The 23,854-nt window shown below is 38.0% G+C and overlaps 2 protein-coding genes across 2 annotated transcripts; one reads left to right on the forward strand and one right to left on the reverse strand.

The window, feature by feature from the left end:
* Window positions 1-2,458: 2,458 nt before the first annotated feature.
* Window positions 2,459-8,332, reverse strand: LOC121520645 (ciliogenesis associated TTC17 interacting protein). Its single transcript, XM_041804202.1, has 9 exons — window positions 8,215-8,332; window positions 6,073-6,258; window positions 5,936-5,991; window positions 4,710-4,796; window positions 4,383-4,550; window positions 4,174-4,298; window positions 3,197-3,273; window positions 3,040-3,107; window positions 2,459-2,786 (listed from the first exon to the last, which is right to left on the reverse strand). The coding sequence occupies exons 1-9, from the start codon at window positions 8,330-8,332 to the stop codon at window positions 2,598-2,600; spliced, it is 1,074 nt and encodes a 357-aa protein (XP_041660136.1). The 3' UTR covers window positions 2,459-2,597.
* Window positions 8,333-9,346: 1,014 nt separating this feature from the next.
* LOC121520520 (caspase-8-like) lies at window positions 9,347-20,437 on the forward strand. Its single transcript, XM_041804006.1, has 12 exons — window positions 9,347-9,480; window positions 10,539-10,693; window positions 12,091-12,266; window positions 12,382-12,499; window positions 15,054-15,183; window positions 16,159-16,205; window positions 16,293-16,356; window positions 16,487-16,551; window positions 16,642-16,750; window positions 17,356-17,483; window positions 18,248-18,639; window positions 19,500-20,437. Exons 2-12 carry the CDS (start codon window positions 10,586-10,588, stop codon window positions 19,633-19,635), a joined length of 1,473 nt encoding a protein of 490 aa, XP_041659940.1. The 5' UTR covers window positions 9,347-9,480; window positions 10,539-10,585; the 3' UTR covers window positions 19,636-20,437.
* The last annotated feature ends 3,417 nt before the right edge of the window (window positions 20,438-23,854 follow it).

Here is a 23,854-nt window from a genome sequence, read left to right on the forward strand (position 1 = left end):
CCATTTCCAAGAGCAAAAACATGTTATATCAGTAATTGAGAACAACTTTCTCCTCTTTGATTTCAAAATTGAAAACTTAAGTTTTCTTATATTGCCCTTCGTTACATCCCACCGGTGAAGGCACCGCACTAACACTTCCGGTAGTTTCATTTAAAGTGGGCATGAGAGCTAACCTTTAGAACCTTCAAAGTAAAATAAAACACGTTTACTACGAGTTTCATATTTATTCGAATTAGTTTATCTAAAGTGAATAAGGACTATATGAGCGACAGTTGTACATTTTTACCTTTAAAAACTCCGAAACAGGGCTGACCGCTGACAGGGAGCGCTCACAGGTAGAAAACGGTCGGCCTATCGGCCTGGTTGAACATTGAGCTGTCCTGTGAAACCATAGGGAGGAGTCTCCGTGCCCGACCAGATAACTATAGATATATATAGAATACCTACCAGATGAATGTGACTTGGGCTCCCTTTTTATAAGCATCATCAACTCAAACAAAAACGAAAAAATATCAAATGTCAGTTACTAGACTGATAAATGGATGAATAATTTGATCAGCATGATCTTGTTTTCTTCAATTTCCCAAAAAATAACCTGTCTTAAATTTACAGATAAGATAAATAGATAAAGATAATTTTTAAATGGGCCGGTCTAAACTGTTGTCAGTATTTCTTTAAAGGTCAGCAACTTGTTCCTTTTTTTTTGAAAAAAAAGCAATATATCCTTCAACTAATCTACAACATAAACCATGAACAATCCTTAGGCCTATAGTCACTGTGTTAGTTGTTTTCATAATGAGACCTACTGCTTTTAATACTACTTTATTGTGTGACTCCACCTTGTGATTTAAAAATGAAAGAGTATTGACGATAACATTTATCCATCCGTTTATGTAAAATGTAATATTTCCTCATAAGCATTTATGATACCAACCTATTCTTAAGGTGCAGTAATAAATAGCTGCTCAGAGTTGTCCTGTGAGTGGGTATGCAGTGGCTGACAGTGGAGTGATTAGCTCAGACGTAGCGTCAGCTGTGTTTTTGTCAGAACTGGACAACATTCCTAACAAAGGCAGAGAGCCACACTGAAAGCTTTTCATGCATAATAGATGTTTTTGCTCTTTTCCCTGCTTGCTTCAGCATGGGTTTGTGATAGTTATGGCCGATGCAGCTGTAGGAAAGTTGCAGTTTAATTGGAACTTGACCGCATTTTCTTTCGATACAAGAAATAAGAGTCACACCAAAAGTGTCTTGGCAGCGATGTGTTTGCACGTCTCCCGAGCAACCATGTTTTATCCACCGATGAGCTCCATCATTCACAACTACGGCTGCGGTTACCTGACAGCTCAGGAGAAACGCATGCATACATCATTTTGTCTTGTCGCTAAGATTGGCCTGTCATGAATGTGACAAGCAGAACATTAAATCAATTTCAGAGAATTTATTGAAAAGTCCTGCCCTTCCCTAATGCCTTCTATGGGAGCTTTCCCAGTTGAATGTGAAATTTATCCGTGCAATAGATATATGAAACAGTTGATCTGGTGTGTCAGGTGATGGCATTATCTAAATTGCACAAATATGTTGGCAACATTTGGAGAAGTGGATAGAAATGATGAGGTGTTAGGGGACATCTTTGCATCTTGCCATTTCACCCACTTTCGCAAAGTTGCCAACAAATTTGTGAAATTTTGAGTAAAAGAGTTTGCTTGCAGTTTTCAATAATTAAAAACAATAAATTAACTTGCATCTCATTCTAATATATCTAAAAAAATGCCTTACTTTAAATGGCTATATTTTAAGAGCCCCTTGACGCAAGAGGCCCCAGGTAGTTGCGGACCTTTGCCTAATGGTGTAACAGACTATGGACACAGCCAAGAAAGCAGTGTAGATGATGGTTAGCTGATGATGCCAGACAGGTTGCCATGTAAGGACACAATAAAAAGACATCGGGGTGCTAAATCATATGTCACCAGGTCATATAATTCCATTTCAAAGTGTAACATTGAAATGTTTTTAAAATGATTAAATAAGTAAATAGACTTAACATGGCACGTAACAGTCATAAATATCCTTCATGATGTCCTATTCCTGCTAGTGGATCTCTGCATCGCTGCTTCCAATCACAATGAAAGTTAGCACTGGCTCAAATCCAAATGTGAACCAATCCAGTCACAGTGGGCGGGCCTAACTCCCTGACCTTGCACCTCAAGTAAAAAAGTCATATCATGTCCATGGGGCCCCCAAAATGAACACATACCAATAGTTCTTTACAGGTGCTTGAAATTGTCAAGAACTACTATAGATACTCTGCCGTGTCACAAAAAAAAAACAGTATCCCAAAATAAAACTACAAAGTACAAAAAAAATCTTTATTCAGCTCTATAAAGTGTATGATAGCAAGATCACACAGAATAGGTGAAGTTTGAGGTTTAAAAGCCACTGTTAATCACCCCAAAAAATATTTTTATACCAATACGTATCTGTCGCTAAAGATAAGAAGAGAACAATATTCAAGTGTTAAACTTGTGAGTATGACAAATTAACAGAAATCTATACAAAGAGTGTTCCAAACAGGTCAGATGTGCATTTGTTTGCTTTCAGAGTGATGGTGCTTTCAGGCTTGGCTCTGCAGAATAGCTGGAGGCAAACGGGAGAAAGTAGTCTCGGGCAAACTGGATGACATCATCAGGTTTTCTCAGCAGCAAGAACTGCAGGAAGTCGGATATGAGTGCACGGATCTCTGGATGCTGTCTGAGGTACGAGGCATGGTCAGCTTTTAATTCCTCCTGTCACAGTGAAACAAAACATGCACTTAAACATATCCTGCTTAAGTCACTCTTCTCAGTAATATTGAGTTATTTGACAGGGGGGATAGTTGCGGAGTTTTATCTCTAAAATGTATCTAAAAGTGAAAGTCTAAATAGTGGAGAACATGAGATAAAGAAATCTGAAATCCATCCTGGTCAGTTTAATTTTATCATCAATCAGTATTCAAGAGTGACTTTTTGAAAAATCATATATGAATGTCAACATTATTACCTTTCTGTCCAAAAACTTGGAGCACATCTGCATGTCTTCTTCCCAAACCAATGGGATCTTCTCAAAACCTAACACAAGTGAAAACACAAACATAAAGACAACATAAATGATCCTGATGACTGATTAAAGTATCTTCTATGTAAGTGTGAATAATAACCTTTTTGTAGCTTTGAAGGCAGCTGCAGAAGCCTCATGGTGACTGGAGATCCAACCTGCACTCTGCTCGCTAAATGCCTGATCAATAAACATATGAGCAGTTGTTTTATTTCATGAAAGCACCTTCAAAGCATGAAGCCATGATGTTTGCATTAATGGAGGATGTAGATAAGTGTCTAAGGTAGCCTGAAATTTGATATCTGAAAAAATGTAAGACCTAAAACTGCCATTGTGTGAAGTCTTCTCTGATTATATCAGTCCATTTTATACTCTCCAGGGCGTACGGCAAATGCCAATTAGTATGCTTTTGCCGAAGACTAAAATAAAGATTTTTTTTTCCTAATCCTATTTTATTTGATTAGTTTTGTAAGCACACAATACAATTTTGGTTAGTTTTTTAATCTGCTTTTAAGTTCAGTTTTCTAACAGGATTTCTACATTTTGTTTGTTATTTTCTTTGTCTTAAGGCCTCTTAAAATCAAGGACAACGCAAATAGACGATGTGAATGGCAAATATCTCAGAGGTGAATTCTCATGCACCTTTCTATTCACATGAGGTGCGAAGTGATTTTCTGAATTAATGCCCTTGCTTACCAGGGGTGTTTCTCTCATGCAAATAATTTGCACAAAATCATTTTTTCCAGTATGTACCAAGTCAATGCAAGCTTCACATCAGCAATGTAATTTCATCATGTAAAATTGCAGCTAGTATTGTTTTAAACCACTTCAGATTTTTTTTAAAGTTTCACTACAATGAGCAAACACTTGACCAATCTAATCTGATACTGATGGTAAAAGAGTTGTGAGGCAAACAGAGGACCAAAAATTTCTCTCTTTTTTCCTTTTCATATGATTTTTTTTTTCTAGCCACTGACAAGTTATTTTGATCTTGAAAGTTGTATCCTGTTTGATCACAATGTAGCCTGTGTGACTCATAAACAAGGACAAGAAATTCAAGGGATAAAGACATTTGTTTACCCATCAGCAAGGAAGTAGCTCTGCCAGGTGATGGGGCTGTTCTCCACTGAATGAACTGTCCTCTCCACCCCAAACACCTCCACTGTGTCCACTCCGACCTCCAGCTGCTTCACACCCAGACCGCTCTGACCACAGTTACAGTCAATCAGAGTTTAACTTCTCAGAACAAAACAGGACCAAAAGAATATTTTACTGGCGGACTGACTCACAAATGTGGTGTGGATGATGTGCAGTCTCTCTTCCAAAGAAATGAAGGTCATGTTTTCTGGCACTTTCTTTCTCAGGTTGATCAGACGCTTCAGCAGCAGGCTTGAACCCTCGGTTACTAAACCACTGAGGACTGACATGGGGTAGGAAACACTCTCCTTTGTCACCTCCTGTTAAAATGAAACAATTAACTGTATTCAAAAACAGTATGTTTTTTTTTAATGTCAAGCAAGAATGCTACAAAGACTGAAAATGACTGAAAAATTAAGCTACACAAAAATACCTGAAAGGTATAGCCAAAAAAAAGGCCTTAATTTCTTGTCTCTCACCTCTCCTGCAACGGTAACTTTATCGATTACCATCTGGTCATCACGCTGCACCATGTGACACCTTTTGTCTAAACTGTGGCCTTCAAGCTGAAAACAGAGTCACAATAAATAAAGACAATAGAAAGAAACAGTGACATCCAAGCTGGAATTGAATGTCTGGCTGTGGTCTATGGGTCATTAAAAGTATCATAACAGAGAGACTTGTGCCAGAAAACAGTAAATTCAACCCCCAATGTCTGTCTCTCTGCTCTGGCACAGGCAACTAAGCTCTGATCAGAAGCATTTTTTAAAATTTGAGAGGATAGCACTTCCTGTGAGTGGGCGGGGCTTCAGCTCATTTGACAAACACGCCCACACCTTCCTCAGGCAGATTGTACTGCCTCACTTTTCATGATTTTGAAGCTTAATTTTATAAACTTAGAGATGTTTTTTAATAACTGAAATTTGCCCTGTACGTTCATAACACAGTGATCTGTCATATAACAAACCTAAAGTAAAGATTTTTACTTTACAGAAAGAGGCTAAACTCCTAAATTAGACAGGCATCCAACCAAGAGGTGACTGTGTTTACACCAAATCCCAACCAAGGCCAAAACCTCCACTGACCAAAAAGAACACAAAGGCTCAACTTACATTTAAGTTATTTTTTATGATTTTTTAACATTGCTATCCTACTTTAAAGTGTAAGTGAACCCCCAACTCAAAGCTAACTCCGCCCACTTCAGTAATTAAAAAATGCACAGAAAGTGAGCAGTCCAGATGAGGCGGGAGTAACAGTGACGTCTGCTTAATTATTGCAAAAATCAATTTGATTAGTCTCTCACAGTCCTAGATTATTGGGATATAATCTATCAACATGTTTCTGCAGTCATTGCTGTGATAAACTCGTGGCATGGTAAAGACTTATGACCATCTTTTACTGGATGTTCATCAGTCTTCACAATATCTGGACAAGACCACTGGCTCTCACAGATTTGCTCAGCTAGCTAACTGATGCCTCAGGTTCCACAGTTTAACGCCGAGCTTTGAGAACTCACCTTAAGCTTTTGTGCTTCAAACAAGAAAAATTACTGACAAATAAGCTGTCAATCTCTTGCAAAAACCAAGTATGTAAATGAACAAAGTATCCAGTACTGTATGATGAATCGGCACTGTTAGATAGTGAATATTTGTCTGAAAATGAAAGACAACATGATAAACTTTCTCACCTTCTCACCAAGACTCACCTCAACATACTCATGGTAATCTTCCTCCAGCACCTCCAGGTCTGTTGTTAGGTAGGCTGAAATATTAACAAGTAAAAAAAATGAGGATCAATATATAAACAGAACTGAGATTGACTTATCTGTGACTCTCTCCTAACCTGTCACTGTAGTTCCACAGGGGCAGTCATCAATGGCTCCCTGGCTCTGAGCATGCAGCAGCATACATGGCTGCTGGCCCCTGCATGCAAACTCCACTGTGACTGTAAACTTCCCCAGGTCTCTGCCACCCTCTGACACAGTCACCAGAGAGTCTGCAAACACACATTTCTGCAGCTCTGCAGGCTCTGAGAGAAAATATCCGTAAATTTAGCCATACTGGAAAAATTTATGGACAAAGCAGTGAAGAAGTATTTACTTCCTTCCTGATTTCTTCAAATCATCAAACCTCTTAATAGTAGACAAAGATAGCTAGAGTAAACCCAAAATGCAGTTTTTAAATTACTATTTCATATATTGAGTGAAAAAGCCACCCAAACCTACCTGGTCCTATGTGAAAAAGTAATCCCCCCCCTAAACCTAATAACTGCTTGTGCCCCCCTTGGCGGCCACAACTGCGGGCAAGCATTTGTGATAACTGCTCACAAGTCTTTCACATCGCTCTGGAGGAATTCTGTCCTCCTTCTCTTTACAAGATTATTATAATTCATCCACATTTCAGGGTTCAAGAACAGATGAGAAACGTCATTGACATCTATCAGTCTGAAAAGGGTTACAAAGCAATTTCTAAGGCTTTTGGACTCCAGCAAACCATGGTGAGAGACATTATCCACAAATGGAGAAAACTTGGAACAGTGATGAACCTTCCCAGAAGTGGCTGGCCTACCAAAATTACACATCAACAACTCATCCAGAACAACATCTAAAGACCTGCAGGCCTCACTTGACTCAGATAAAGTCAGTGTTCAAGATTCAACAATAAGAAAGAGACTGGGCAAAATGGGTATCCACGGGAGAGTTCCAAGGCCAAAACCACAGCTGACCAAAAAGAACACAAAGGCTCGTCTAACATTTAATTAAAAATGTCTTGATGATCCCCGAGACTTGTGGAAAAATATCCTGTGGACTGATGAGACAAAAGTTGAACTTTTTGGAAGGCATGTGTTCTGTTACATCTGGTGTAAAACTAACAGCATTTGACAAAAGAACATCATACCAACAGTCAAACATAGGGGTGGTAGTATGATGGTCTGGGCTGCTTTGCTGCTTCAGGACCTGGACCACTTGCCATAATTAATGGAACCATAAATTCTGCTCTCTAGTTGAAAATCCTGAAGAAGAGTGTCTGGCCCTCAGTTCGTGACCCAAAGTCTGGACTTCATTCTGATTGAGATGCTGTAGCATGACCTTAAACAGGCCGTTCATGCTCAAAAACCCTCCAGTATGGCTAATTGGAACAATTCTGTTAGAACAGTGGGCCAGTATTCCTCAACAGTGATGTGAAAGATTCATTTCCAGTTACTGCAAACACTTGTAGTTGTTGCCACCAAGGATGGCACAACCAGTTATTGGCTTTAAGGAGCCGTTTCTTTTTCCACAAAGGGCCAGGTAGGTTTGGATTATGTTTTCCCTTAATAAATTAAATCGTAATTTAAATTTTGCATTTTGTTCTTACTTGGGTTATCTTTGTCTTATATTAACCCTTTAAAGCCTGAATATACAAATTATAGCCAGAAATTCTCTTTTTTTTTTGGAACTGAAATGTTTATTTCACTTTCTACTAAAATAAAAAAAAAATCCAAATTTCCATAAAATTTGACATATAGCCTATATTTTTTGTATCTTTTGTATCTATTTGATACATTAGGTGTTTTTTGTTAACTGATCATCCACTTGAGAGCATTTTTATCAAATGCAAATTATCAGATTGTATTCAGATTGTTTTTTAGTAATTTATTGATCATATTGATTACATAGAGGTATCATAAAAGTATGTATCAAATGTCACAACAGGCTTTAAGGGGCTAAGATGTTTGATGATTTGAAACATCTTAGTGTGACAACTAAGAAAAAGGAGTCAGTAAGGAGGTTAATCATTTTTCACACCACTAATATTTACAGCTTTTTTTCCACGTACTTCAGTGCTTTCATGAGATAAATCAGTTGTTGCCAAATATATGTGGCAACTCGAAGTGCCAAAAGCAGGTGTTGCTTCAGGTACTTTCAGGCAGCCACGCAGTTTCTATAGGGGGGTGACCCTAGACTCTACACCAGCCTACAGCATCTATACAGAGACATCTTACCTATGCTTGACAGGAATGCGACAGCTTCGTCCGACGCTTTCAACTCCTCTCCTTGGTCTTCGTCCTCAGTCCCCGTTGAGACAACGGCAAGACTGTCTTCTTCAAGCCGGGCGTCCATCAGTATCGCTTTATTTTACAACAGAAACTCCCGGAAGTGTCTCTACGTAGAGCGAACAGCTTTAGAGTAAAGATCTCTGCAGTGACAGACGGGTAGTTCCTGTCATTTCCCACAAAATCAGCTCTTAGCTGTACTTCAACTGCGGTCCTTTTTCATCTACAGAAAAGCAGATGAACGAATCAGAGTTGTTATGGCAACGACGCGGCAGTACCGCAATGTCTGTTGTACGTGCGCAGCCGAATCTGAAGCTTTTCCAACTAAAGATCTGCCATTGGCTTAACAAAGAAAACATAGGCTACATTTGCTAAGAAAAAGCTCCGTGTTGTATTCGCAGAAGTTGTTTGTTCTTAGTACCGAGCATAAGGACCATAGAACGAACCTGGTCACCAGCGTGTCGTTTTTTGTCTTATATTACTTTCGAGGGCAACGTCTTTGGAACTGCTTCTGTATCTCATTGAATGTTACCGTAATAATGGTTTAACTGTAATTTGGCAGAGCAGCAGTTAAACACTTGTGTTTCGAGTGAGGGGCAGGTTAAATTAGATTTTTTTCTTCCCCCTGCTCCTCTCTGGACGTGCAATGTAATGGAGTTCTGAATTATTTCTTTGACAAAAAAAATTGAACTTTACCATGACCAGAACAAATAAAAATGAGATGAAATATGCATGTTGTTTTCAATTAGTTTGGTAACCCCTTCTAATCTATTTTTGGAGCTTTAATGTTCTTCAAGTCACAGGTAACCTCAAAAAGGAGGCAGTAAATGATTTTTCAAAATAAAATTGTAACATTTTTTATGTTGAAAGAGTTTGATACAGCTTCCTCAATAAAAGATCAAATTTCCAGCAGCCGCACATATCGACCTTGTTACCTAATCCGAACAAATAATAATCTGCCAGTTATATCTTAATCCCTCTTCGCTTCTTATGTTCCTCAAACTTCTTTTATTTTGAAGGTTCGAACGGCGGGCTCTCATGTCCACTGAAAATGAAACTAACGGAAGTGCTCAGTGGGTTCACCGGTGGGATTCGAGGAAGAAGGTTTCAGCCACAAGAAGACTTAAAGTTTACAATTTTGATATAAAGAAGGAGAAGATTTTACTAGATTACAGGGTTAGCGGGTTTTCACTCTTGGAACGAAAGTTGGAAGCGGTAAGTTGAAAGTTTTAACTCTGTGAATTAACTGCTAAACTGTGGGTAGATGTTAGATATACGGTAACGCTAGCTAACTTACTGTAACTGACGTAATGTTAGAGTAAATGTTGAGACCCAAAAGTTTGTCTATTCCCTCTTTTGAAAAAGATAAATGATTTGACGTAACTTTTTTCCTTTTTTGTGTTGAAGAGTTTTTAGTCTTTTCAAAATATTTTTGGGTGACGTGTTGACGAAAACAGCCGTCAACACGGTGACTGTGGGGGTTTTCAGTGACGTCATTCTTATTTTATATTTTCACTCTATATTTTAATGTTGTCTTTATAGCTTATTTAACAGATTTTATGTAGTTACACTTATTTGTTTTTTTCCAATTTATTTTATTTTTTAATTTGTTGACCAGCTCCGATATGTTACGGATTGTTCGAAATTATATGAATAAAACATTAATTAATTATTTTAAAAAGACCAGTTTCACTGGCAGGAGAGTAATTCAATTCAAACTTTATCAGAAAGTCGTAGGTTAATATTATTACTTCGTTACATAATACACGAAAGAGTTCAATGCGATTTTCTAAATGTGAAATAAATCAAGGTTTTAAATAAAGTGATCATGAAAGTGCCGCATAATGTGCCTCTTCTTTACACTTGACAATACTGCGATTTGTGATTGCATTTATGATATATATAATTTGTATCCTGAGTCTGCTGAAAGAAAATGTAAAGAATAATGATAGTTTTTAAGTGTGTGTTCCTCAACTCAAAATATTCAAATATTAAGGGGCATAAAATCCACAAAACCTGAAGTTTTTACTGTACTGCTTCAAAATAACTTTATATTTTCCAAAAAAACATTTTTTTCCTTTATTTGGAAAAAAGGCAGTTCTTCAAAGTGCAATAGTGGCACTTTTTAATACTTATAGACCTTTCTCCTGGCATTTTTGTAAACCTTTCAAGTGCTACCATTTAATGTGTAATGTTAGTTTTCATTCCTTTGTTTTTGCTTCCTAACACAAGGACAGTAGTTATCTCCACTGTTTCTCTCTCTCCACCTATAGATCAGTGAGCTGATCTTCTGGTCCGTGCTGGTGGGAGTGGGTCCGTCATGGACAGGGTGAAACTGTCCCGTATAGACGAGGAGCTGGATTCCTCTGAGGTGGCGGCTCTGTGCTTCTTGTGTCGTGATGTTGTCACCAAGAAACGGCTAGAGGGGGTAAAAACCATATATACTTTGTACTTTTTGCACTTTTCCCAAGCCCATGTCTGAGGAAAAGTCAGTGTTACACTTTAAGATAGGCTTTAGAATTCCACCACATTAAGATGTTGCATTGTCAATGTGTAGTTTTCATCCTTTGTTCCCCTGTGTAATGATATTTTTCGTGATCTCTGAAAAGAAAAAATCAAGACGAACTTGGAAAACTAGAAATGGTAATAAGATGTTTATTTTTCTGGTGAATTGGGGGTTGTTAGGGTGCTCCATATGAGTGGGTAAATATTAGATATAAAAGGCATAAAATATTAAGCCAAAAAAAAAAAAAAAACTCAGTGGAAATTTTCTACAAGCTTCCAACCAAATAATAAGTTAAACTTGATATTATTCCATAATGTTTCCAGGACCAATTTCTTTTACATACAAATTCTAGCCAGAAATTCTCATTTTTTTGGAACTGAAATGTTTATTTCACTTTCTACTAAAATAAAAAAAAATCCAAATTTCTATAAAATTTGACACATAGCCTATATTTTTTGTATCCTTTGTATCTATTTGATACATTAGGTGTTTTTGTTAACTGATCATCCACTTGAGAGCATTTTTATCAAATGCAAATTATCAGATTGTATTCAGATTTTTTTTAGTAATTTATTGATCATATTGATTACATAGAGGTATCATAAAAGTATGTATCAAATGTCACAACAGGCTTTAAGGGGCTAAGATGTTTGATGATTTGAAACATCTTAGTGTGACAACTATGAAAAAGGAGTCAGTAAGGAGGCAAATCATTTTTCACACCACTGTAATATTTACAGCTTTTTTCCACGTATTTCAGTGCTTTCATGAGATAAATCAGTTGTTGCCAAATATATGTGGTGACTGGAAGTGCCAAAAGCAGGTGTTGCTTCAGGTACTTTCAGGCAGCCACGCAGTTTCTATAGGGGGCGACCCTAGACTCTACACCAGCCTACAGCATCTATACAGAGACATCTTACCTATGCTGGACAGGAATGCGACAGCTTCGTCCGACGCTTTCAACTCCTCTCCTTGGTCTTCGTCCTCAGTCCCCGTTGAGACAACGGCAAGACTGTCTTCTTCAAGCTGGGCGTCCATCAGTATCGCTTTATTTTACAACAGAAACTCCGGGAAGTGTCTCTACGTAGAGCGAACAGCTTTAGAGTAAAGATTTCTGCAGTGACAGACGGGTAGTTCCTGTCATTTCCCACAAAATCAGCTCTTAGCTGTACTTCAACTGCGGTGACTGAATTTTGTGAGATGAAGTCTACCTGCTGAAACAGATGTATTTTAAACATAATTTCCCTCATGTTGTCAGTGATTGCATTGATTGAATTCTTATGGGTTTGTTCTTGTGTCTTTTGGTCGTTCTCTCACAGGTCCGGGATGCTAAAGATCTTTTCCTGAAACTAGAAGAGAAAGGTCTGATGGAGAACGAGTTTTTTCTTTCTCAGCTACTGGATACAATCCGTCGAGCAGACCTCCTCAGTCTGCTTGAGACAGACAGCAGGAGACCAGAAGAAACCGATGCAGCCCCCATGCTGTCAGCTTACACGTGAGATCTATTACAACTATGAGGTTCAACAGCATGGCAAAATTACAACACAGTCAATGTGATTTCCATAGCTGGCTCATTTGCTTTTTTCCCACGCCTCTGTTCTTTCTATCAGGGTGATGCTGTATGAAATTTATCAGGACTTCACCCAGGAGAACTTTGAGAAGATGAAGTTTCTGCTGGACGGTGATCGGAACAACAAGCTGGACAAAAGAAAACTTGAGTTGTGTAAGGTGAGATCTCACCAACATCTATAGATCTACTAGATATGGTTACAGAACGTCTCTTTATGGACTTTTGAGTAAAAGCTGAACATCCAACAGGTTTAAAAGAAAATTAGTTTGCGGTCTAAAAATATTATAATAACACTTTTTTTTATTGAGTTTCAACAAACCTCATAGCCAACATTGTTACTCAGCTGTTACAGTAATCTGCAACCTCAGTGAAATATTTTTATTAAAGCTATGAAGACCCAGCTCCATGAAGAATGAATTGCACACACTCATAGCACCAGGATTTGCACACAATCAGGGCTCACTTTTTACACCGTTTTTGCATCAGGCCCAATAAAGAATTTGCACTGATGATCATACGGCGGTCTAACATACCCATAAAGTTTGGTAGTTGTGCACATTTTGTGCCTCTTTTGCCATGTGGCAAAGCATTGTGGGAAATTATTGATACATTTTTATTGTCGAAAAAATCAAAGGACACGCTGTAATTTTGACTGGTGTTTAACAGCGTTACTTTTAAGACTGTTGTAATTAGCACTGGCCAAAGTCACAAATTAGCAGTCCCAAAGTCCCATGTAAAGACAGACAAGTTTTGGGTTAAGTCAGACTGCCTAAACTTTGAATATCAAGTCCTAGAAAAGTAATTGGTCCTTCACCAAATAAGAAGTAACTTACATTTCCCTTAACTTGCCCCTTTTTTCAGCATCGTAGTTTTCAGCCTCTTTGATTTTACTGTTGTGCATCTAAGTTTACTAAATCTTCCTATAAAGCCAACATTATCTAAGGCAGTGCTTCCCAAAATGTGGGGCTGGGCCCTCTGGTGGGCCCCATAGGTACAATACGTGGGCTGTGAAAGGTCATTTACAGTAACAAAAAAAATTATAGAATTAAAAAAAAAAAAAACTCAGTTGTGTTTTAAATGATCATGAAATACTTGATTTCATGTCATTATTTTAAATCTCAAAATAAACAAAACACAGCAAGAAGTTTTTATTTACATCACCTTTTTGTCATTTATGTTGGTCTGATGTATTCGATCAGTGTCACAGATGAATTGGTTTTGGATTAACTGGTGACACTGTTAAGCATTCTACTATAACACACACTTCCTGATTTGAGGAATTCATCAGTACCTTCAAAGATATTAATGCTTTAAGGCAGGAGTGTCAAACTCAAGACCCGGGGCTGAATCCGGACCATGGAACAGATGATCTCAGATTTCTCTTATAACTGGCTCATCAGTCTGAGGTCTGCAGATTTCCTCAGGTATAAAAATGTAAATTATCCTTGGTGATTTAAGATATCCTTGTTAAGTCACAAAAGCTGAAAAAGGAAGGAGTAAAAATATTTAGAAAAGAAGTCAGGAATGTGGGAAAAGAAATTAATTGTGTTTTCATTTCACATTTTCCATTTTGAATCTCACAATTAGGACTCAAACTTAGGATTTTGACTTTTTATTTTGTGCTTTAAACATTTCAACTCATAATTTTGACTTCTCATATAAGATTTTGAGCTTTAAGATTCATAATTCTGATTTTTAATTCAGGTTTTGACCTTTTTAATCAATTATTTTATGTTTTATCTCATATATTCAAATCCATACTTTGACTTCATAATCCCATAGTTTGACCTTTTACACTCACAATTTAAGATTATGAATCATATTTTGACTTTTAATATTATGATTACAAATTTTATTTTGGATTTTGACCTTTTAAACTCATCATTTTGACTTTCTTTCTTATATAATTACCTTTAAAAACATGATTTTTCAATTTCAGTTTCACGTTTTAACCTTTTTGAACTTTTTAAATGTCAAAATCATTTATGGTGAAACAAGTTGTAAGTAAGTCCCTAATGATGTTGTCAAGGAGAATTTAAAGTCATCAAATCCATAACTTAAGTCTGCACTTCTTTAAGAAGTAAAAGATCTTCCCAGACCCAAAATAACACACATAAACCCAGTTGTGCATAAATTTGCATAATTTTGGATGCAGCTGATTGATTTACAAGTGGATTAAATGTAGTGATTTGCCAGTAAGCTTTAGACCCACCTCTGCTTCAGCTCATTGTCTGTTGACTGAAAGTTTGTTGTAGATATAGTTTCCAGTATGGCGACTGCCATGTGTATACAGTCTATGAACTAAAGCTGAAAATTATCCTAATTAATTGTTGATTAATTACCACAGTTAATCCCTTCTTCTTGTGTGTCAGAGTTTGAGCCAGATGTGATTAACAAATTGACTACCAAGATGTCCATGCAGTGTTTTTTCTCCACTCTTCTCTTTCTTGATATTGTTAGCTCTGGTCACTAGTTTAATATGTAAGTCTTTCATTATTGTATGTGTGTATATGCAACAAAACACAAAAAATTTTGCTCCAAGAAGTTGATTCTTTTAAAATGTATTTTATATATTGCTAGAATTTTTTGTTGATATAAATACCAAGCAGAGCCGAAGGACTTTTGTACTTCTACCAGATTTTACGGAGTAACAATCACCCTCATTTCTGTATGAGGAGAGCTTTTCACCTCAGTCTCCTCTGTTACTTACAGACAGCACTGGACTTATTTGCTGAGATGGAAAGGGCTGGTTTACTGTCAAACCGAAAACTTGATGTGCTGCATAAAATACTGCAGGAGCTTGACCGACAACTGGCAAGGATGGTAGAGCACCACATGCAAGGTATCAAACAAACTTCAGCACACAAATGCATCAAATGTAATATTTACACCGTGTTCCACATTATTATGCAAATGATATTTTTCTCTGATTTTCCTAAATATTAATGCAAATGATAGTCAGAATATTTTTCAAGTCATCAGCCATTAGAACATAATTCAAATGTTTTTGAACAAACTTCATAATGACAAATATTATTTTTAAAAAAATAAAAACCTCAAAATGCACTGTTCCACATTATTAAGCACAACAGCTTTTTAAAACATTTTATAGGTTGTAAAGAACTGAAAATGGTCATTTGTAGAAATTGCAGCATCAGGGGGTCATATTTACTGAAATCAAAGCTATTTCAATCAAAAACATCTTAACAGGACAAGTTCCATGTTAACATAGGAGCCCTTCTTTGATATCACCTTCACTATTCTTGCATCCATTGAACTTGGGAGTTTTTGGAGAGTTTCTGCTAGAATTTTTTTTGCAGCATGTCAGAATATCCTCCCAGAGCTGCTGTTTTGATGTGAACTGCCTCTCACCCTCATAGATCTTTAGCTTGAGGATGCTCCAAAGGTTCCCAGTAGGGTTGAGATCAGGGGAGGATGGGGGCCACACCATGAGTTTCACGCTTAATTTTTCCTGAAATATCGAATGTTTTCATTCCTTGTCCAAGGCATTGCACTATTTGACACTTTTCAGCAGCAGAGAGATCCTTTTACTTTCCCATATTGCTGAAACCTATGGCCTGCTTAATAATGTGGAACGTGGAAAAATGCATTTTGAGGTTTTTATTTAAAAAAAAATAATAGTTATCATTATGAAGTTTGTTCAAAAACATTTGAAATATACTCTAACTGTTGATGACTTGAAAAATAGTATGACTGTCATTTGCATTGATATTTAGAAAATCAGAGAAAAACGTTGTTTGCATAATAATGTGGAACACGGTGTAGATAACATTTGTCAATGATTGTTGTCTTTCAGGATTAACTGAGCCTGTTGTACCTCCTCATGTCAGCATGGATCACCAGGTAGATGTCTGTGTCTGAATGTCTATGTGCTTAACAGTAGGTCCAATAATGAGACAGTTTACTGAGGACTTTCTTTTCTTTCCACAGAGGATCAACAACAATCCTTTGCTGGTTCAGCCCTCTCTGTCTGTGACTGAGTCTCAGCCCAGCTGTAAGTCTCTCTGACATCTTCTTCTATTGGCACAGTCATCGATTAAGGAGTGCCCTACACGTTCCACTGTCATGTTTAATTTTTATGACACATATAAGAAATACAAGTGTGCTCTGTTTTTGTTCTTCAGATGGAGGAGAGAGTGTGTACTCAGATTCAGATCCAATTACAGAGTCTCCTTCTCTTCATGACCTGGTATCATTTACACATTAACATCACTCTTCATTATGAGTCATTAAAAGTAATGTGAAGATTTGACTTTGTGGTTGTATTTTTTACCTTTAGGCGGATTATTACGACATGAATCATAACCCGCGTGGTCTGTGTGTGATCTTCAACAACGAGGAATTTCCAGTGGGGATGGGAAGGCGAAGAGGGTCCAAGATGGATGAGGGTATGAATTTCTCCATTTCAGAACCAACATCTACTTAAAGCATGATAACATGTACACTGAAGTTGTCTTGTCATTTTGGTAGTTTGCTAACAACACAAAGGTAGTGTACAAATAGAAAGCTAGTGAACAGCAGTACTCCTGGGGTCAAGTGCACCACCTGTGCCTAAATAAAGTCAGTCTTATCTCCTACGTCCATCTTAGCTTCGACTGACTTAGAGGCATAAAATTTACACCAAGTGCACCACGTGTATCATAGGGCGGTCATAACTGCACACGGCCCTCACGGAAAGTTTCTAAATAACATATAGGTGGTCTGGTTCAGTTTGGTATCCGTATTTGTTTGCAGTTTACATGTAGAGCATTTGAAACTTAAATAACTTTTTAATGCACCCTGAGCAGTTAGGAGTTCAGCTTCTTGTCCAAAGGAACCAAGGAAATGGACTGGTATTTCTTTGACAACCAGACCAATTTCCATGCTTTGGTTCACACAAGGACTTGAACTGGTTACCCTCCAGCTCAAACCCAAAACCATACAGACTGCAGCCTCTACTATGATGTAATTTTACATTCTAAGGTTTTTTTCTTCCCTTTTTTATACAATGCAGACGCCCTGCACCAGTTGTTTGAAAAACTTGGCTTCACTGTGGTGGTTTATCTCAACCTGACTGCAAACGACATGGAACAGAAAGTGCAACATCTGAGCAAGAGGAATTTTTCTGAGGACGATGCCTTGGTGAGCTTCCCACATATGGTCATTTTCTTTATTTAATTGCCTAAAAATAATAAATGATAAATAGAATAGGTGAGCCTTGTCCCACAATTTTCAGTATTAATTTCTTTGAACACTGAGTCCACTTTTTCAATCAGAAATTTCTGCAAGATAAAACAAGACTGGCTGCACACAGTACATCTATGATGGCCACTCTCGCAATAAAACAACAATGCACAATATTTTATTTTATATTGTGCATTCTTGGAATATCAGTGCTTAATAAATATTTACATAATTTTATAATTGATTTATTCTTAGAAGCATTAATATTAATTTATGTAATTGTAATTGATTTTAGTGAGGTTAGTACACAGTCATAGCCATAAATGCAAAGGCACTAATAATTGGCATAATAATTTGTTTGGGTTTTTTGGTTTTTGGCCTTGGTTTCTTTTTTTTATTTGGTTTTCGGTTTCGGCCAAGAATTTTCATTTCGGTGCATCCCTACTGAGTGGTATTGAAAAGCCTTCCAATTTGAAACTTAAAGTTTGAATCCTGCTGTAGATTTGTAGTCAGGGCACAGACAAGTAAAGGTATGATAAATAAACTTTTAACAACTGTGTTTCTTTAAAATCTCTTAAAGACAGTGAGTTATATATGTTTTTTAACCTTCAAGTGTAATTGCTTGCACACAGACTATCCAGTGTTTAACTACAGCTAAGGTTTGTTATCGTGAACATTTTTCAAGTTGTTTCAGTCATAAACCTGTCGGCCTTCGTCCTCAGGTGGTGTGCGTGCTGTCTCATGGATTAAAGGGAACCGTCTTTGGCACTGATGAACAGGAGGTGTTCATCCGAGACCTTATGCTTCCCTTCACCAGTGTGAGAGTTCCCAGCTTGGCAGGAAAGCCCAAAATCTTCTTCATCCAAGCGTGCCAGGGAAGCGGCTACCAGGAGGGGGCTGTGCCACATCCCCCTAGACCGAGACAGGCGAGCCAGCACATTCAGAAGCACCTGGAAGAAGACGCTGGCCGTGTGCCGGAGGAGACGGTGCCCGCGGACGCTGATTTCCTGCTGGGTATGGCCACCGTGCAGGAGTGCAAGTCATTCAGACACACTGCCACTGGCTCCATCTTCATCCAGGAGCTGTGCAAGCAGCTTAAGAGAGCAGCAGAGAGGTGAGGATGATTCCAGACATGGTTCAGCCCAGTAAGACCAATGATTTGCGATGGGATGAGACGGTTCTAGAAAATTGCTGGTGAGAGTCGAAGCAGTCAGAACCGAGCTGTTGCACCTCAAATCAAACCATCTGATGTAGTCACCAGCAGTTCAGCCAGTCAAGTCACAGGCGGCTGGTTTCAGAATGCTGCAAGCAGATAAATGTGAAAGGGAAATATAAATCTCTTTTTGAAAGCCTATAAACACCAACTCCGTCAGATAGTCATGCTATTACTTTTAGAAATATCATTCTTCTCATTGATCCTCCTGATAATCCCTTGTCATCACCATCATAGCATGGCAGCAAAATTTTACAACACATATAAGCACAAAAATGCTTTGCTAGATCAGTCTTGTTATAACCAAGACATCTGCTGAGAATGATTAATTTTCTGTGGACAAATCTAGCTCCTACAGCCTTGAATTTCTCATGGATTATCTCATAAAGTACAGCCCTTCCTGCTTAGCCAAATAAAGTAAAGGAGAGCCTTTAACAGACAGTGATTCTATTTCAAATTTCATATTTATCTGCTTCTTGGAAATAATTAGGCCTGCATCTATCTTTTTGAAGATTTAACACTGAAACTTCAGCCTGCCAAACTCTGGTCTCCTCCATTGGCTGCAATCATTGTGCAGTCCTAAAATTGACTGTTCTTTTACAGTATAATAAACAACTTTTCATTTGAAGTTAAAGGTTTACATCAGCTCAAACAAAGCAGACCTCTCACCTCCTTAAATGACCTAAGTATTTATATTTAAATATGACCCCAGCATGAAACAAGGTGTCTAATTTAATGTCTTTCTGCTGTTTTCTTTGCAGCCCAGAAATGGACGATCTTCTCTCTGTGCTGACACGAGTTAATAGAGAGGTCAGCAAAGGAGTTTTTTTAAACCATAAGCAAATGCCTGAGCCCAAGTACACCCTCACCAGGAAAATCATCCTCAAATATGTTTGAGCTGACTGGAACCAGGAGCAACTCTGCAGATGTGCTAAATTGAAGGGTTGAAAAATCAGCTTTGTTCACCATGTGTACAAGTATGTTTGGATGTCTTTTTAAACTCTGTGTTTAGCCCCTTTCACTTGTGAACTCCTGGATGATATGAGGACACACCTTCACAACTGAAATTGGTCTGATTTGGTTGAGATGGAGCCTGAGGTAGAACGTACCTTGAACGTAGGAGGGGATTGTTCCGTTATGGTGACTGTTTCCAGGTCAGAATCACTACAGCATGTATGAGGACTTTTCAGCAATACAACAACCATGGAAACATAAAACAAGGGACTACAGGGAGCAGGAGCTCTGAATTTATTTGACATGAACCACTAAACAGCAGTTTGATATTATAGAAGCATGTGAGCTGATAACTCTGAGCCTGATGGAGGAAAATGGCTACCTTGAGAAAATCTTGAATTACCTGCTCACTTCACCCCAGCATCTCACAGGTTTTGTAGTAGCAACTGGTCAACATAGACCCTGCTTGAAATCAGGGGCCACATCCGGCTTTTACGTTAAAGGGGACATACTATGCAAAAATCACTTTTTCAGGCTTTTCTAACAAAAACATGTGCCCCTGGCATGTCCACAATCCCCTCAAGTACCAGATAATCCCCTCCTCCCCTTTCCTTTCTCCGTCTTTCAGAAAATGTGCTGAAACAAGCCGTTCTCAGATTTCCCCCCTCATGATGTCATATGGGGAGTTAGCACCACCCCCAGGTTCAGTTGGCCCTCCCTGCTTGGAAGAAAGTTCCACCCTCCCCTCCTGATGGATCAGGAAAGCCACATCCATTTCCTGAGAGGGGGGGAGTCAGACAGCTCATCAGCACTTAAAGACACAGAAACAGCTCGTTCTGAGCAGGGCTGAAACAGAGGGTTTTTTACACAAGCAAAATCCAATAATGGAGTGTTTTTTCAGCAACAAACTTCACAGGCATGTTTTGGGGACCTCTGAAAACCAAAATAAACTTGTCTTAAAGGGGTAAAATGTGTGACCTTTAACACATGCAAACCTGTGGAAGCTTCCAGGTACACATCTGTAGATTTTACTTACTGTGAAATCCAGATTACATGTGCCATTGACATATAAGATGCAGTTATGGGGGTCTCCCGGAGAGAAATTGATTTAACCTGCTCCCCTGCTGTTTATTTCTGTCATTTTTTAGCTAAGTCTTGTCAATAGAGCAGCAGTGTCCACCTCTATTCAAGAGAAGACAGTGTGCCTGCAGACCTCCACTGTCAGACCCCTTGTGAAAGCTATACCATTAAACAACAGTTGATGGTGATATTGGGCTGAAACTAAATTCCTTGCCTGATTACATCTATTGTTGATTTAAAAAAAAATACTCCGTTAGAGTAAGGGTCAGGGTTATGGCGGGGTAGATGTTAATGTAAAAGCAATGTACCGAGGGAGCGAGATTGAATGGAGTACGAGAGGAGAGGGTGTGACACAAGAGGTCTCTGTGCTGCAGCAATACCTGCCTCCTAGAGGGGGCCTGACAGTGGAGATCAGCAGCCAGACCCCTCTCCCTTCACTGGTCACTTTGAGGAGCCTTTACATTCAAACCAGCACTTTACAAAGTTTATCTATTCAAGAGGATACCGTTGTTTTCTTTAGATGCAGGATTATACTCTGCAATCCTGATGTTGGGGAAAAAATACTGGTATACACCTTACTGGTCATGCCGTCAGTGTCCAGTCTGGTGTATACTAGTATGTTGCTGAATTATAAAATTGCACTGGGTCATATACAGTGTGGTGGTGGTAGCTTTGCCTTAAATAATGACTCGTGTCTCTGCTTTTTATTCTGGTGTTTTGGTCACATTGGTATAGATAAGATGCAGTCAGCTTTCTACATAAGAAAAAGAGGTATTATGGGTGACATGCTGTCCATTTTCCCCTTTTCAACACAGTCCTCTGTCATCTTAATTAAAAGTCTGTGCAAATGCTTTGGTCAAAATATGATATAGATCAAGCTCCAGAGGAGGTTTTTGACCCTGTATAAACCAGATCTAAATAATCTTTCTCAAAACAGTGAGTTTTAATGTGATTTACTGTAAATGCAAATGAGGCCTTCTAACCCTCCCATCTTTTCCCAGAGGTGTTCAACAAGAGTACAGCTGGGTGCCTCCATTGTGATGGGTGTAGATATTAGACATGGGGTGGGTATTTTTTATAATGACACCAACTATGACATCAGAAGGAGCACAGATTTTGAAGTGGAAGCTCCTGGACATGTTTTTTTTTTTTTTAATTTCATTTTCCAAAGTTGACTTAGTCATTTCCTTTCCTCAGGGTTGTTAAAGCACAGCACATAGAGGCAATCTTCATGTGGGTAGTGGCAGCAGGGCATGTCATTGTATGGCCTATCTTGGTAATCAGCATGTTTTATTTTATAAATCAAATGAAAATTATCCAGATATAAAACAGCTGTCATCTCAAAATAATGAAATAAAAAAATCAGTTATAATGATTAAACCATTATTGCCATCCTGAAATCATGACAAATGTAAATTGAGATCTCAATAAAAATACTAAAGATGATTCATTTTCACTGGGAAGGGAGCAAATATAATGTATGGATGATTTTCTGCCTAGAGTTTCTGTATAAACCGTCCTGGACAATGTTGGTACATTTGCAGGAGAGGTGTGAATGTGTGAAAGGAGCTCGGGAGATAAATAAATGTATGTATTTAAAATGACGGCAATACTAAGGGATATGAAGGAACCATTGGAATAAAGATTTTTATGTTTTTGATTATGACTTTATAATTCAGTAGACATTAACAGTCATTTGAAAAGTATATTTTTGTCACACATAAGCAGAATCACCTGATGCTGTATGGAATATATGTCACCTGTTAATTTCTTTTCAAGCAATAAAACAATGAAACCTGTTTGTAGTGCCTCTAATAGTTCTTTGGAAATTTTAGGATTGTGTTATTATTAAGTCTTAACTTAAAATGCAGATTTCCTTTGGTGGAGGGGAAAATTGAAGAGAAGTGAAATTGTGGGGATGTGTGGAACTGGGAAGACTATTTCCAGCTTTTCTTCATCAATATGTGAAATTCATCATTGAAACCTTTGTTGACTGTTTAGTAAATGTGATTTATAAAGTGCAGTTTTTTAACAGTATTTAATTCAAAACAAGAAATGAACGGAAGAGGTGAGCAAGCTGAGCAGCACATCGAGCATGTGGGAAGGCACACTGGTGGGCCTTGAGCCAAGTCCAGAGGTGGACTTTACCATTTGCCAATGTAAGCAAATGGCTGGGATATAATAATATAAAAAGATATAATTCACATAAATAATTGCATTTTGTTAACTTTTTATTATTTACAGCTGGCATTTTTTTTTCATTTGATACAATTATCATTTGATACTGAAATAAGTGTGCAAACTTGGTATTACAAAGCTCTGATGTCATATGCCTGCTAAATTTCTATTTAAGGTCTACAAATGGACATCCAGAAGTCTGCCTGGACATTTTTTATACAAAAATACTTTTTTTTTTTTTGGTTGGTTTAAAGTCAAGATACAAGTATGATGATTTTGATGAGAATTTGAAAGGGGGAGAACAATAGATGTGGAGGACCTAGTTCCACATATGCTCAGTGCTCAATCCGCCACTGGGCATTTCAACAACACATCAACTAAAGTTACTCTAAAATTGTTAGAAAGGCTGTTTTGTACGGATGTATGGTGTGCTTCGAGGTTTTGACTTTACATCAGATTTGCCATGGGCAAAAAAAAAAAGATGGAAAATCACTGGCCAAGATATTATGCATGAACGCATGTTGGCACCTATAGCAAAGGATGCTGAAATAAATTCAATAATAAATCATGCAATTATCCATCAGAGGGATTAATTTAGCTATTGCCTTAGTATTTACATGAAAATGTGTACATAGGCAGATAAACGTCAAAATAAACAGTCTTAGTCACAGGTGAACTGGATGTTGTGTCTGGAGGATTGTTTTTCAGTACGGTAAAGTGCTTTAGACTAATTGATAAATGATCGCGTTCTCAGTAGTAACATGAGCAGAGCCTGATGAAAATGAGTCAGCTAAACCTGGCAGGCCTTGTTCCACAGACACAGACATGCATACTGGGCGTGTTTGTGTGTTATTGTGTGTGTCAGATTCCTGTGGACTCCACCCTGCTGCTCTCTTCTGTTCCA

This window comes from Cheilinus undulatus, linkage group 13 (genome assembly GCF_018320785.1).
Source record: "Cheilinus undulatus linkage group 13, ASM1832078v1, whole genome shotgun sequence".
Classification (NCBI taxonomy): Eukaryota; Metazoa; Chordata; class Actinopteri; order Labriformes; family Labridae; genus Cheilinus; species Cheilinus undulatus.

Bases quoted from the DNA above. Each gene is read 5' to 3' on its own strand.
- LOC121520645 (XM_041804202.1), bottom strand. From the start codon at position 8,332: ATGGACGCCCGGCTTGAAGAAGACAGTCTTGCCGTTGTCTCAACGGGG. The intron at 6,259-8,214 runs GTAAGATGTCTC...ATTTTCTCTCAG, and splicing joins CGCATTCCTGTCAAGCATAG to AGCCTGCAGAGCTGCAGAAA. The intron at 3,108-3,196 runs GTTATTATTCAC...CACTTGTGTTAG, and splicing joins GCCTTCAAAGCTACAAAAAG to GTTTTGAGAAGATCCCATTG.
- LOC121520520 (XM_041804006.1), top strand. From the start codon at position 10,586: ATGGACAGGGTGAAACTGTCCCGTATAGACGAGGAGCTGGATTCCTCT. The intron at 10,694-12,090 runs GTAAAAACCATA...GTTCTCTCACAG, and splicing joins CCAAGAAACGGCTAGAGGGG to GTCCGGGATGCTAAAGATCT. The intron at 16,552-16,641 runs GTATCATTTACA...TTTTACCTTTAG, and splicing joins CTCCTTCTCTTCATGACCTG to GCGGATTATTACGACATGAA.